The following is a 15,208-nucleotide window of genomic DNA, read 5'->3' as shown; positions in this document are numbered from 1 at the left end:
TTTAATTATGTACTTTTTTTTTCCTGCGAATGAAACAATTATTTTTTTTCTAAAAAAGACACATTTTTAGAGAATTTTGTATGTTTATAATATATAACGTTTTAATTTAGGGATAAAGTGTAAATTACCACTAACATTGACAATCAAGAGTAATTTTACCCTTAACATCTAGAATGATGCAATTTTACCCATAACAATTAGATCAATCATACATCATTGTAAAATACAGGTGTTTTGTTTCTTATTTTGTGTTAGTTTTACAAAAAAGAATTGACATTTTTGTATTTTAATAATAGAATTTAAGATTAATATTTTTTAAATTCGATAAAATATTTTGATTTTTTTTGTCCAACTTCTATAAAATACAATATAATTTTCTTATATATATTTTTTAAAATTTACATCTATTCATTTGGTTGTAATGTGTTAATGATATTATTTATGATTGTGAAGATATTTGATAAATTGTTTCTCAAATTGATCTAACTTGTTAATATTAGAGATAAATTTGTTCTTTGCTACCAATATTATAAATAAATTTTTATCATTTTAAACATTAGGAATGAATTGCTCCTGACTATCTATGTTATAGGCATTTATGCACTTTATCTTTTTATTTTATTTTTAAATGAAAGATTAGGACGTGATTAATAGGTTAGACATCCCAACTAGGTTGGCACCCCTGACGCACTTAACCAACCCTGAATATTATTAATAAAAAATAGAAAATTACAAAATAGGGAGAAAATTAAAGGAAACGAATATGAGCAACGTTACAAAGGTCATCGAAAACATGAGATTGGCAAAAATAAGGCGCAGAATGCCACCAGTGGAGCGCTGACGCAGATTTGCCAAAACAAGCAAGACGATCCGCAGCTTGATTACCTTCCTTGTAGATATGAGTGATTCTGCAGTTCATAGACGAGCAACATGATAAGCAACTTAACCATTCTTGCTTAATCCTCCATGGAACCGCAGTAGATTTTTCACTTAGCAACTTAACTGCATATGCCGAGTCAGATTCAATCCACAAATTGTGCCAACTTATCTTTTTAATTTATATACAATATAATTAATATAAGGATAATGAAATATTTTTATTAAATATTAAATTAATTAATTAATTAAATTTTTAATTTTTGTAATTATTTTAAAATATTATCTATTTTGAAGTGAAGCATGTATGCATTAGATGTTAATTATAAAAATAAATCACCTAAAAATATCTGAATAATGTCAAATATATTAATGAAAAAATTAAATTAAGAAAATAATGAATAAAGACAATAGTAGCTCCAAATTCCAAATTGTAGTGTTGTTTCCCACTCTCTTCTTCATATCTGACGCCTACTTCGTCTTATTTACATTCCACTTCTTATCTTTAATTAAATAAATTATAAAACAAAAAAAAAAAAAGATATCCACCCATCTTTACAACTCACCCATCTTTTTTGTCTTTTTACTCTTGGCTGAATATTCTAGGGATGTAAATGGGACGAGATTTTCCGTCTCTATCGGTGATAAGAATCAATATCAACAGTAGTCAACTGTCACTATTGACCGAAACGACATGTGGCTGTCATCTAACTTAGGTGGTAGCCACATGTCGTTCAGTCAGCTAGATGGAAACCACGTGTCATTTCGATCAGTAATAAAAATTGACTACTAGTGTCCTCTTGCTCTTGAAATCGCTGGAGTGACTTAATTGAAATAAATTCAAAATTAAATTATTGGCCTAATATATCACCGGCTCATTGAATTTGTCCATAAAAGTATATTGACTTTCTTAACTTTGTTAGTGCTCATCAGCTCTCTAAACTTGCTTATTTTGTATCACCGGCTCCCTAAACTTGTTCATAAAAGTAGATTAGTTTCATGAACTTTGCAAGTGTCCCACCAACTTCCTAAACTTGCTTATTCTGTAACAACTAAGTACAATAACCATAATACTAACTCTCGATTCTCATCCATTCGATCTCTCAAACCTGCAACACTAAGGTGGCGTTTGATAAAACTTAAGATTAAGTGCTGAAAAAATAAGTATTGAATCTAAAGTACGGAATATTATAAATGCGGAAAGTATTAAATGATATAACTGTTTAATAAATACTACAAATAAGTATTGAATATAAAAATATTAGTTATTAATGTTGAACTTATACTTTTAAGTTACATTTTTTGACTTACTAGAATAAGTGAGTCGGTCACTTAACTGAAATATCTAAGTTGTGTTATCAAACAAGTTTAAACCAAATAAGAACTTATCAAACAAGGCTTAACTCTTATAATAGGTTGAAAGATAGAACTCTCGAATAGATGAAGATGTATTTTTAGAATTTAGGTTTAATAAGTTTTTGTATTTAGTTGTTATGGAATAAGTATGTTTATGGAACTGGTGAGACACTTGCACAGAGTAGGAAGCTAATCTACTTTTGTAGAAAGGTTTAGGGAATTGGTGATACGAAATAGACAAGTTTAGAGAATTAGTGATACGAAATATGCAAGTTTAGGAAGCTGGTGAGACACTAACAAAATTTAAAAAGTCAATCTACTTTTATGTACAAGTTCAGAGACTTGGTGATTGTATTAGGCCTAAATTATTTTATTAAGATAAATTTAACTTGAGTACGTATTTTAAGACAAACATGAAATTTCACCGATAAATGTACATTTAATCCTATCATTCACTAGATCACTATACGAGTTAATTACTTAACCTATTTGTTTAGGGTCCGTTTGTTTTACCTACTGTTTGCTGTTGGAAAAAACTGCTTATCCAAAAAGCAGAGACTCTTTGTTTTTGTAAAATGATACTTTTCAGGGGTAAAAGCAAACAAAAGGTCAATAACCAAACACTTACAATTCTTCATGAAAAAGGCAAACAAGAGCATGAAAAAGAGCTACCAAACACCTCCTTAATTTCTTAAAATAACTAATCTTTCTGTTTTTCTTTCATTATGGGATTAATTAAAAGTAATTAAATTTCATAATTTGGCATATTCTTGATCCTTTTTTTAATTTAATTTACCCTTTTGTAGTATCCACTAAAGCAGAGAAGAAAAATAAAAAGTGACATTCTGAATAAAAAGTAACATTCTGAATAAATTAGTGTCCACTAATAAAAATACAAATCCTACATACTTTATGCTTCAATCTTAATTATTGTCCTTTCATGCCTTCTTTTTAATTTAATCATTAACCAAATCATCAACAAACTAACTCTCTTTCTTTCATGAAATAAAAATCTTTGGTGTAATCGAATAGACTTCATTCCATATTTGTATGTAGCTTAACCTGATTAATGATAATAATAGTAACATTGTTACTTACCATATACATCCTGTTATCTCAAATGGTCACTCAACTTCAATTTATTTTAATAAAGTTATTCCGGCAATTTCAAAAGTAAAAAGACATTAAAAAAGTGATGCGACTGTCATATCAGCAAGTACTCAACTTTCACCGCTGACCGAAACGACGCATGGTTGCTACCTAGATGACACGTGGCTGCCATATAGATGATTGAAACGACACGTGTCAACTAGATGGTAGTCACATGTCATTTCGATCAGCTAGATAAAAGCCACGTCTCATTTCAATCAGTGGTGAAAATTAAATACTGTTAATGTGGAAGTCACGTCGTATTTTTGGTGTTGCCAAAATAATTTTATTGAAACAAAATTTAAAATTGAATGATTTTACTAGGACAAATTGAAGTTGAACGACTATTTTAATATTCATGAAAATTCAGTGACCAATGATGCATTTTACTACTAGGTGGCCAGAAAATAAAATAGCACATTGACAAAAAAAATTCAACAATAAGACTTACATTGTTGTATACATGGCAATTAAATCTGCTCTCTCCCATAACTATAAAGATAAATTTATACTTTATCTCATAACAAACAAAATAACATCGAAAATATTATCCGTTTTGATGCAAATCTCATTTCTTAAATCTTACAACTTTAAAACGCGTCTATAAATTGAAAACTCATATTACTAATATAGTCCGATAACTCTCTCCATTTCCCCATTTCTAATATGAAATTTAATTCATTTCTACCCATATACCATTACTCAAAAATTTCATCCCGATGCTACTCTTTCATGACCATAGGCTCACCAATTTCCACCTGGTTCGTCCCTAAAAACGATATAAATCTAATAAGTTTGATTTTAACCAAAGTGGATAAAATCTCAATAATATTGTACCAAATTGTTACAATCAAGAACATTCAAAATTGAGTGACTGGAATAAATTAGTGTTCTAAAAAATAAAAAAATAAAAAATGAATGGATGAGAAAATTTAGGTATGACTGTTAGAAAAGCATAAGCATCAGAAAGAAAAATCAATTCAATTGAAATCCTCTCATCTGCATCAATGGTGATTGATTGATGTGGATACCAATTATATCACCCGTGACCGACTTGAGCATCCACTGATCACCAAAAAACACTGAAAAACTCCACGAAAACTATATCAGAGCTTTAATTTTTCTGCAAAAACACAAAAAAAAAAAAAAAAAAAATCAATTAAGCATCCATAAATCACCAAAAAGCGTCCGAAGATCCCGTCAGTGAATCCCGAATCTGTAAATAAGACATTTTTATAAGGATAAGAGATGATGAATTCAGTGTAGGATCTCCACTCAGAAGAGACAAGCAACAGCCAGAAAAAGACCGTCAACTTTGAAACACGTGATAGGCTGTGTTTGTCTCTGATGAAATAATTAAAAACAAAATTGTGCTCCTATTCATATTCCTAGGCAACATTTATTTTATTCTCCAAACGAATCTTAGTTTAACTTTTCTTTCTTCTCTCAAAAACTCCTCATTCACCTGCCTGCATTTCATAGCCCTCAGTTGCAGCAGCCAAGGTTTCTTCTAAAACGCAGCAGCAGAAGAAGAAGAAACCTGTGTATCTCTATGTTTCTTCAGAATATGCTCGACTTCTCTACTTTCAGTAAGCCATTCTTCTTCTTCTTTATTTCATTAGCGTTTCTGCCTTTAGTGTCCATTTTTATTACCGTTTCCCAGCTATATTTTCTTAGAAATAACGTTTTCAGTGTCCATTTTTGTTTCTGTTTCAATTTCCGTGCAACATAACACCTCACGAATTCATCATGTTTGTCAGTTCTTCTTCTAGCTGAATGTGTGTGTATTTGTCAATAAGTGAATTTCATTCCACTGGACACTGAGAAACTTTATTTCTGAAAAAACATAGCTAGGAAACGGAAATGAAAATGAACACGGAACGCACGTGAAACATAGGAACTTGTTTATAGTAACCATGGTTAATGCAACTAGATTCTTATAAACAACAAAATCTCACCAGAGTATTATCTAATTTATAGGAGATCCAATCCAAGCACAATTTTTCGGTAAAATATATGGAGTTTGAAGCACATTACTCTACCACAAATTTTATTTCAACTAAGAATCATAGAAACCATGTATGCAACTTTGTTCCCAGTCCTATGTTGCACGGAAAATCCTCTTTAGTAGCGTTTCTGTGGTGTCCGTATCCGTATCTGTTTCAGTTTCCTTTTCCGTTTCCGTTTGAATGAATTCACCATGTTTGTCAGTTCTTCTTCTAGCTGAATGTGTGCTTATGGTGTAATTAATTAGTCAATAAGTGAACTCCATTCCGTTGAATGTGAAAAGGACACTGAAAAACGTTAACTTTTAGAAAAAACATGGATAGGAAAGGGAAACGAAACTGAAACGGAAATGGACACAGAAAGCGGAAACGCTGCTGAGTAGGAGTTTCCGTGCAACATAGGAACTTGTTTATAATAACCATCTAAATTCCTATAAACAACAAAATCTCATCAAACTATCTAATACATGGAGATCCAATCCAAGCACAATTTTTCAGCAAAAAATATGGAGTTTGAAGCACATTACTCTACCATAAATTTTATTTCAACTAAGAATCATAGAAACCATGTATTCAACTTTGTTCCCAGTCCTTTGTTGCACGGAAAATCCTCTTTAGTAGCGTTTCTGTGGTGTCCGTATCCGTTTCAGTTTCCTTCTCCGTTTGAATAAATTTATCATGTTTGTCGGTTCTTCTTCTAGCTGAATGTGTGTATCATGTAATTAATTGGTCAATGAGTGAATTCCATTCCATTGAATGTGAAACGGACACTGAAAAACGTTATATTTAGAAAAACATGGATAGAAAAGGGAAACGAAACTGAAACGGAAATGGGCACAGAACGCGGAAACGCTGCTGAGGAGGAGTTTCCGTGCAACATAGGATAGTAACCATCTAAATTCCTATAAACAACAAAATCTCATCAAACTATCTAACTATGGATATCAAATCCAAGCACAATTTTTCAGTAAAATATATGGAGTTTGAAGCACATTTTATTTCAACTAAGAATCATAGAAACCATGTATGCAACTTTTTTGCCAATCCTATGATGCACGGACACTCTTCTTTAATAGCGTTTTTGTGTTTCGTGTTTGTGTCTCTATCCATTTCAGTTTCCATTTCTGTTTGAAGGATAAGTTGTGAAGGTTATGTTTCAGAAATAACGTTTTCCAGTATCGTTTCTATTCCGTTGTCCGTGCAACATACTTCCCATCACTTCATATGATCTTTCAAGCGCCTGCAACAAATGACTGGATATATATAAGTGTGTGAGCGTGCACGCGTGTGTCTGTGTGTGTGATTTAGGTTGCTGTTTTACCTTCTCTACTATGTTTTGCAGAGTTGAAGATAGCATGGCCACAGCAGGAGTTACCTTGTTTTTTGGAGCACCTAAGCATACTACTGCAACTTGGATTTCTCCTAATCATAATACTTCATTTTCTACGAAAATGTGGGAGTATTGCTTGCAAAAAGAGAGCACGAAACCCGGAAGAAAGTATAGACAAGTACTCCATTGGAGTGAAATTCAGCTTCATGTACAAAGCCACCGTTGTTTGTTCCACTTTACTGCTGGGAGTCCAACTTTCGGTGCTAACTATAATGCTGCTTCACGGTGAGACGAAGTATTGCAACTCAAAACTTCTCGCCTTTTTGTCGCAGACATTGCAAGTAGTATCATCAGGAATTGCAGTGATTGTAGTATGTAGGATCATGAAGGAGAAGAATGTGAAGTTTCCTTGGATTTTAAGAGCTTGGTGGGTATGTAGCTTCTTGTTATCCGTCGTATGCACATCTTTGCACACCTATTTCCGGATTACAAACCATAGTCGACTTCAAATACGAGATTATGCTGACTTCTTTGGTGTCCTCTCATCCACCTTCCTTTTAGGTGTTTCAATCCATGGAAAGACGGGCATAATCTTCTGTTCATCGGATAATGGCATCACTGATCCACTTCTTCATGGAAAGAACGAGAAACATTCGGAAGTAAAGATCAAGGAGACTCTATATGGAAAAGCTAGTTTTCTCCAGTTGATCACTTTCTCTTGGCTCAACCCGCTTTTTGCAGTAGGAATTAAGAAACCTCTTGAACAGGATGAGATCCCGAATGTTGATGTAAAAGACTCTGCTGCATTTGTTTCCCCAGCATTCGATGACTGCCTAAATCTTGTTAAGGAGAAATCTAGAACCACGAACCCCTCTATCTACAAGGCAATCTTCTACTTTATCAGAAAGAAAGCAATAATCAATGCACTATTTGCAGTTGTTAATGCTGCTGCATCCTATGTTGGACCATACCTCATCGATGATTTGGTTAATTTTTTAAGCGATAAGAAAAACCGGAGTTTAGAAAGTGGTTACCTTCTTGCATTGGGCTTCTTATGTGCCAAGATGATTGAGACCATAGCACAGAGGCAATGGATATTCGGTGCCCGACAATTAGGCCTTCGGCTCAGAGCTGCTTTGATATCTCACATTTACAGGAAAGGACTAGTCCTGTCAAGCCAATCTCGCCAAAGCCACACTGGTGGTGAGATCATGAATTACATGAGCGTCGATATCCAACGAATTACAGATTTCATTTGGTACCTCAACATTATATGGATGTTGCCAATACAGATATCTTTAGCCATATTCGTTCTCAAGTCGACCCTGCAATTGGGATCAATGGCAGCATTAGCCGCAACTTTAATAGTAATGATGTGCAATATTCCCATCACAAGAATTCAGAAGAGATACCAGTCAAAAATTATGGAAGCCAAGGACAATAGAATGAAAGCAACATCAGAAGTTCTTCGAAACATGAAGATTCTGAAACTTCAAGCATGGGATAATCATTTCCTCCAAAACTTAGAGAGCTTGAGGCTTGTAGAATATAATTGGCTATGGATGTCTCTTAGGCTTTCAGCAATTTCAGCTTTCGTCTTCTGGGCATCACCAGCATTTATCTCTGTCGTGACATTCGGGGCATGTATGCTCATGGGAATTCCACTCACTGCTGGAAGAGTTCTATCAGCATTAGCAACGTTCCGTATGCTGCAGGATCCCATTTTCAATTTGCCTGATCTGCTTTCTGTGATTGCACAGGGCAAGGTCTCGGCCGATAGAGTAGCTTCTTTCCTTCAGGAACCTGAAATTCAGCATGGTGCTACCGAGTATGTTCGAAAAGACGAATCAGAATTTGAGGTCGACATCGATGCTGGAAAGTTCAGCTGGGACCCTGAATCAACCATACCAACACTTGACAGAATACAGTTGAAAGTGAAGAGAGGAATGAAGGTTGCAATATGTGGGACAGTAGGATCCGGCAAGTCCAGTTTGCTTTCGAGCATTCTCGGAGAAATACAGAAGCTCTCGGGCAATGTGAAGATCAGTGGCACAAAGGCTTATGTTCCTCAATCTCCATGGATACTCACAGGAAATATCAGGGACAATATTTTATTTGGGAATCCCTTCGAAGCTGCCAAGTATAACAGGACAATCAAAGCATGTGCTTTGGCAAAAGATTTCGAACTGTTCAGCTGCGGTGATCTAACAGAAATTGGAGAAAGAGGAATAAACATGAGTGGAGGACAGAAACAAAGGATTCAAATTGCTCGTGCAGTTTACGAGGACGCAGATATATATCTGCTCGATGACCCTTTCAGCGCAGTAGATGCTCATACAGGCACCCAACTCTTTCAAGTCAGTACTTTCTATTGATCTTCTAAGATTATGAAGCCACAACTTCAACAAATTTACCATTGAAAATGTTCTAATTTGCATTTATTTTTCCAGGAATGCTTAATGGGAATTCTCAAAGACAAGACAATTCTTTATGTTACTCACCAAGTCGAGTTTCTTCCCGCTGCAGACCTCATTCTGGTAAGAGAGATGCTGCACAAGTCTTTACTATAAGCTATATGTGCAAGGATCGTTTTCGTTCAATTATAAAATAAATCAAGTTTTTAATATTGCTCAACTGCTAAGTTATATATCACAACTTACTAAGTAATATATCTCTAACCGGACAACTAAGGACCTTTTCAACTAAGTAAAGATAATTTTGAGCAGGTGATGGAAAATGGAAGAATATCACAAGCTGGAAGATTTGATGAACTTCTGAAACAGAATATAGGATTTGAAGTTCTAGTCGGGGCTCATAGCCAAGCCTTAGAGTCAGTTCTTAAAGTAGGAAATTCAAGAACATCCGAGAACCCAGTTTCTGATGGAGAATCCAATTTGGATTTCACCTCAAACGGAGAAGTTTCAAGCACAAGACATGACTCGGACCATGATCTCTCCCTAGAGATAACAGAAAAGGTAGGAAAACTAGTGCAAGAAGAAGAAAGAGAAAAGGGAAGCATATCGAAAGAAGTTTACTTGTCATATTTAACAACAACGAAACGTGGCGCGTTGGTTCCAATTATACTCTTGGCACAGTCATCATTCCAGATACTACAGATTGCAAGTAATTATTGGATGGCATGGGCTTCACCTGCTACAACCGAAACTGAACCAGTAACGAATATGAAAACTATATTACTTGTTTATTCTCTGCTTGCTGCTGGAAGTGCACTTTGTGTACTGCTCCGAGCTTCACTAGTATCAATAGCAGGACTTTCAACAGCGCAGAAGCTTTTCACAAACATGTTGTATAGTATGATACGGGCTCCAATGGCATTCTTTGATTCAACTCCAACTGGTAGAATAGTGAATCGGGTGAGTAATATAAAATGCTTGCTCAATTTCGATTCCAAAATATCACACTTCCTTTCTATTTAACATTTTATGATGGTCATATCAATTTTTTTTTACATACAATTGCACATATTTGATAGTATTTTCATGGAAGAACCAAAAAAAGCATATAAAAGTATTTGATACTTATTAATCATGAAACCACTCAGACACAGATGGGATCATTGCTAATGAAAGATACAAAAAAAAAATGTAAATTACACTCATGGCCCCTCAACTTTGACTTACTTTCAAAACCGGACATAAAAGTCCCTTAACCTTTGACCACTCCAATAGCCGGTAACCTGTCATTGTAGAGCTGATGGAAATGATATTTTAAGCAACTTTGATTCTTGAAATTTTTGGTTTTAAGTGTGTTGTTTGGTTAGGAGAAAGAAAGTGCATGTTTAGTGAGCGAAATGGTCATTGGAAAATAAAAAACGTGGTTACATAAGAAATATGATTGTAAAGAACTTTAATTTTTTGAACTTTCCATTATGAGGTCGCCAACCGTCATTTTGAGGTGCATTTACTTTTATAGGGACTTTTATGTTAGTAAAGAGCAAAACTCAGTATTTTTATGTTTGGTTTTGAAGTTCATGAACCATAAAGAAAGTAAAAGCCAAAGTTGAGGAGTCATGGGTGTAATTTACCCATCAAAGTTCAGGCAAGCACCATAAATACTAAGCTGAACAGAACATCGAGTTATATTGCTATTCTGTACAAGTTAATAACAGACAAAGCTACAAAATTGCATTTCAGAAAACCATATTACTCCATGTCCAGATCAACAAAGAAACCACCTTTCCGAACTTTCATCTTTCCTACGTTGATGATTATGATTGCGCTATGTTACATGATTAGGGAGAACTACAATCGTTTATGTGATATAGAAGAGATGGGCTTCTAATAAATGATACATGGTTAACTTCTAACACATCTTATTACAGGCATCTATGGACCAAAGTGTGCTAGACTTGGAAATGGCACAAAGACTAGGTTGGTGTGTGTTCTCAATAATACAGATTATAGGGACCATTGCAGTAATGTCTCAGGTTGCATGGGAAGTATTTGTAATCTTCATTCCAGTGACGGCAATATGCATATGGTACCAAGTAAGCAATTTCGTTGCCTTCCATACATAATCTATCTATTGCTGCTTAAATTATTGCAGGCAAAGGATAATATGCATATAAACTGATTAAGGAATATGATTTTTGCAGCGATATTACATACCAACAGCGAGAGAACTGGCACGGTTAGCAGGAATACAGCAGGCTCCTATTCTTCACCACTTTGCAGAATCATTAGCAGGAGCAGCAACAATTCGTGCATTTGATCAAGAAGCCCGGTTTTTTGAAGCAAATCTTGATCTTATAGACTGCCACTCAAGGCCATGGTTTCACAATGTATCAGCCATGGAATGGCTTTCTTTTAGATTGAATTTACTGTCCAATTTTGTGTTTGCCTTCTCATTAGTTTTGCTGGTGACCCTACCTGAAGGAATAATCAATCCAAGTAAGTATAATGTATAAGATCAAACTAATTGACTGCAATGACATTAAAGTTTTACATACTAAATATTTCGCCTTTTAGGCTGATCAATAGGAGAGTCATCAGTGATATATACCATATGTACATAATGGAGAACAAGAATGAAAGAGTTTCTACCCTAAGACATATATCATTTTACAGGCATTGCAGGATTAGCTGTAACATATGGGATAAATCTGAATGTTTTGCAAGCTTCAGTTATCTGGAACATGTGCAATGCAGAAAACAAAATGATCTCAGTAGAAAGAGTTCTTCAGTACTCAAATATAACAAGTGAAGCTCCATTAGTGATTGAAGAGTCCAGACCTCGAAACAACTGGCCGGAAGTCGGAAAGATATGCTTTCAAGGTTTGGAGGTAATACCCTTTACAAAAATTGCAGCAGAATAAATTTCGAGAAACAGCAACACTTATTTTTCAATTTATGAGAAGGCTTTTTTGGGCTGTAGTGCTCAAAATCTAGTTTGGCATGTCTGAAATTCAACAAAAGATTAAGGAAAACAATAATAATAATAATAATAATAATAATAATAATAATAATAATAATAATAATAATAATAATAAAGCACTTGCAAATCTATATTTTGAACATCCCAAAAAATGCTAATGCTTATAAAGTGTGTCGAATATATTGCAGATCCGTTATGCAGAGCATCTTCCTTCTGTCCTGAAAAACATCAGCTGCACGTTTCCAGGAGGGAAAAAAGTTGGTGTTGTAGGAAGGACAGGGAGTGGGAAATCAACTCTTATACAAGCCATTTTCAGAATTATTGAAGCGAGAGAGGGAAGCATTGCAATCGACGATGTGGATATTTCGAAGATAGGTCTTCATGACTTGAGATCAAGGCTTAGCATCATCCCTCAGGACCCAACAATGTTTGAGGGAACAGTGAGAGAAAACCTTGATCCACTGGAGCAATATAGTGACCAAGAAGTATGGGAGGTAATAATGCAATCAATTTGAAAGTGCATTCTTTTGGTGTGTACTCAAAACATGGAAACTTAACCTCTGACATAAATAATTACCTGGTGGAAATCGTTCAGGCTCTAGATAAATGTCAATTGGGTGATTTGGTACGATCGAAAAGTGAGAAATTGGATACTACAGGTACTATTCATCTATTTGGATGTTTTATATGTAGCTGATATGTTGAAGAGAAAAAATTAACAACATTGTGAAATATGACAGTGGTTGAAAATGGAGAAAACTGGAGTGTGGGGCAGCGACAATTATTTTGCCTAGGAAGAGCACTGCTGAAGAAAAGCAGCATTCTAGTGCTGGATGAAGCAACAGCGTCAGTTGATTCAGCAACTGATGGGGTAATACAGAAGATCATTAGCAAAGAGTTCAAAGATAGGACAGTGGTGACAATAGCTCACAGAATCCACACAGTGATCGACAGTGATCTCGTTTTGGTCCTAAGTGATGGTAAGCGAACACAAAATTACATACAAAGAATGTTGAAAGTAGGGCTATAAATGAGCCGAGCCGTTCATGAGCGGCTCGGCATTCGGCTTTATAAAAGCTCAACCGTATCCGGCTCGATTTATAAATGAGCCGAGCTTGAACACAGCGAAACTCGGCTCAAAAGCATGCGAGCAGGCTCGGTTATAGGCTCATGAACAAGCTCGATTATAATGTTCATGCACACACTTGTGAGCAAGCTTGGTTTAATAGTATTTTTATAAAAGGGGAAATATAAAACAATGTAGTTTTGTATACACTTTAGTTTTGTAGGTTTCAAAACTACCTAGTTTTGTGTTAATGAAATTTCAAATGAACATAATTAAGGGAAGTTCATGAACAAAATTAACGATTTGCTCATGAACAAGCTCGCGAGCACTATGGTGAGCTCGAGCTTGAGCTCGTCAATTTTCTATTGAGCCGAACATGAGCAAGCCAAAGCTCAGCTCGGCTCGGCTAGACTCGATTACAGCCCTAGTTGAAAGTCACGAATGTATGATTGCATTTACATAACATGATGATAAATTTGATGTGAAACAGGAAGAATTGCAGAGTATGACACGCCAACAAGACTGCTAGAAAGAGAGGATTCTTTCTTCTCAAAGCTAATAAAAGAGTATTCCGTGAGATCAAAAGGCTTCAAGGAGGGTTAAGCAAAAATGCACACAAATAAAATCATGGCTCTATGGATATATGGATCAATAAACGAAACAATCAAGTGTTCAGCCCTCCCTTGTAATCCAGGAGTAGAGAAAGACTGAAATAAACTACCAAATAATAGGCATTTAAAGCAGAAAAATGCTATGAATTAGTTCAATAGAGCAGAAAAAGCAGTCGTAGTTGTAGTTGTAGGCGTAGCAGCAGAGGAGGAAGAAGAAGAAGTAGTAGTAGTAGTTACTAGATATGTAATGGAAGTTCTGAATTAGAGTTCATTAACCTCATAAATGTAAACAATGCTCAGGAAGATCAGCTAGAAAAACTGAAAGTGCAATTTGGATCTATGAAACAGAATATCGATACTATTCCTCTTTATCCTAAATGAACTTTGCTATGAAATGCTAGACTTGGATTGATATTGTATCATAACAAGTTATAATAGACTAACCTCACTGTGATGTGCGCAGCGCCATCATCGCCTTCATCTACCTACCTTTCTTCTTCAGGTGTTGCTGAAAAAGAAAAGGAAAGAAAGAAAGAAAGAAAGGTAAGTACCAAAATAGCCTCGATCTTTTTTGAACTAACAATAGGGTGTGCATCGGTACAAAACCGAACCGAAAAAATCGAATACCGAAATGATCAACATAATTCAAACCCATACCGAACCAAATAATAGGTAAAACCAAATTAAAACCGAACCGAAATATGCAGTTCGGTTTAAACCGAACAAACCGAATTAAGTTAAAAATAACAAATAACAAATAAAAATCACTATATTTTCTCATTAAATTTACCTCAACAACAACAAAAATTGAAATATTTCCAAAATATTTCTATATTGAGTTATTATCTCAACAATAATAAAAGAAAAAGTAAACTTGTAGAATCAAATATGTGTATATATATATAAAAATATAAAATATGTGTAATTCAGTGCGGTTCGGTTTTTTTTACATTTTCTGTCAAACCGACCGAATACCGAAATACACTTAAAATTGAAACCGATGCCGAACCGAATTGTTAAAAAAACTGAATCGAAAAACCGACTCGGTTTGGTGTGCGGTTTAAACCGAACCGATGCACATCCCTACTTAGGATGGTATTATTTTGGGCTAATTACAAATTTAGGCCAACTAAAATGGTTCATTTACATATCTAACTCACTTTGCTTCCATCTCACCAAATTAGACACTTCCATCCACTTTGGACAAGAATACCTTTATTTCAATTCACCTTCTTCCTCAGACTCTCAACGTCTTCTTCGCCATCTCAAACCGACGAAAAGACGGTGGTTTATAGAGAGAAGAGATTATGTTTCGTTCAACCTTTGAAGAATTAGTGTATGCGGAAGAGGGTTGAGATGGAAAGCTCAAAAAATGAGAAAGAAAAAAAAAATCTAACAATTGAACTGCTGCGATGTCGCA

General features: G+C 34.9%; 1 protein-coding gene across 1 annotated transcript; it reads left to right on the top strand.

Moving 5' to 3' along the window:
• Window positions 1-4,608: 4,608 nt before the first annotated feature.
• LOC136220951 (putative ABC transporter C family member 15) lies at window positions 4,609-14,200 on the top strand. The gene is made up of 11 exons (XM_066008808.1): window positions 4,609-4,970; window positions 6,730-9,074; window positions 9,168-9,254; window positions 9,444-10,091; window positions 11,060-11,224; window positions 11,333-11,627; window positions 11,805-12,019; window positions 12,300-12,605; window positions 12,707-12,770; window positions 12,852-13,091; window positions 13,668-14,200. The coding sequence occupies exons 1-11, from the start codon at window positions 4,934-4,936 to the stop codon at window positions 13,778-13,780; spliced, it is 4,515 nt and encodes a 1,504-aa protein (XP_065864880.1). The 5' UTR covers window positions 4,609-4,933; the 3' UTR covers window positions 13,781-14,200.
• The last annotated feature ends 1,008 nt before the right edge of the window (window positions 14,201-15,208 follow it).

The sequence above is a fragment of the Euphorbia lathyris genome, chromosome 2, assembly GCF_963576675.1.
Source record: "Euphorbia lathyris chromosome 2, ddEupLath1.1, whole genome shotgun sequence".
NCBI lineage: Eukaryota > Viridiplantae > Streptophyta > Magnoliopsida > Malpighiales > Euphorbiaceae > Euphorbia > Euphorbia lathyris.
Note: the sequence above shows the minus strand (reverse complement) of the source record. Positions and strands in the feature narration are given on the sequence as shown.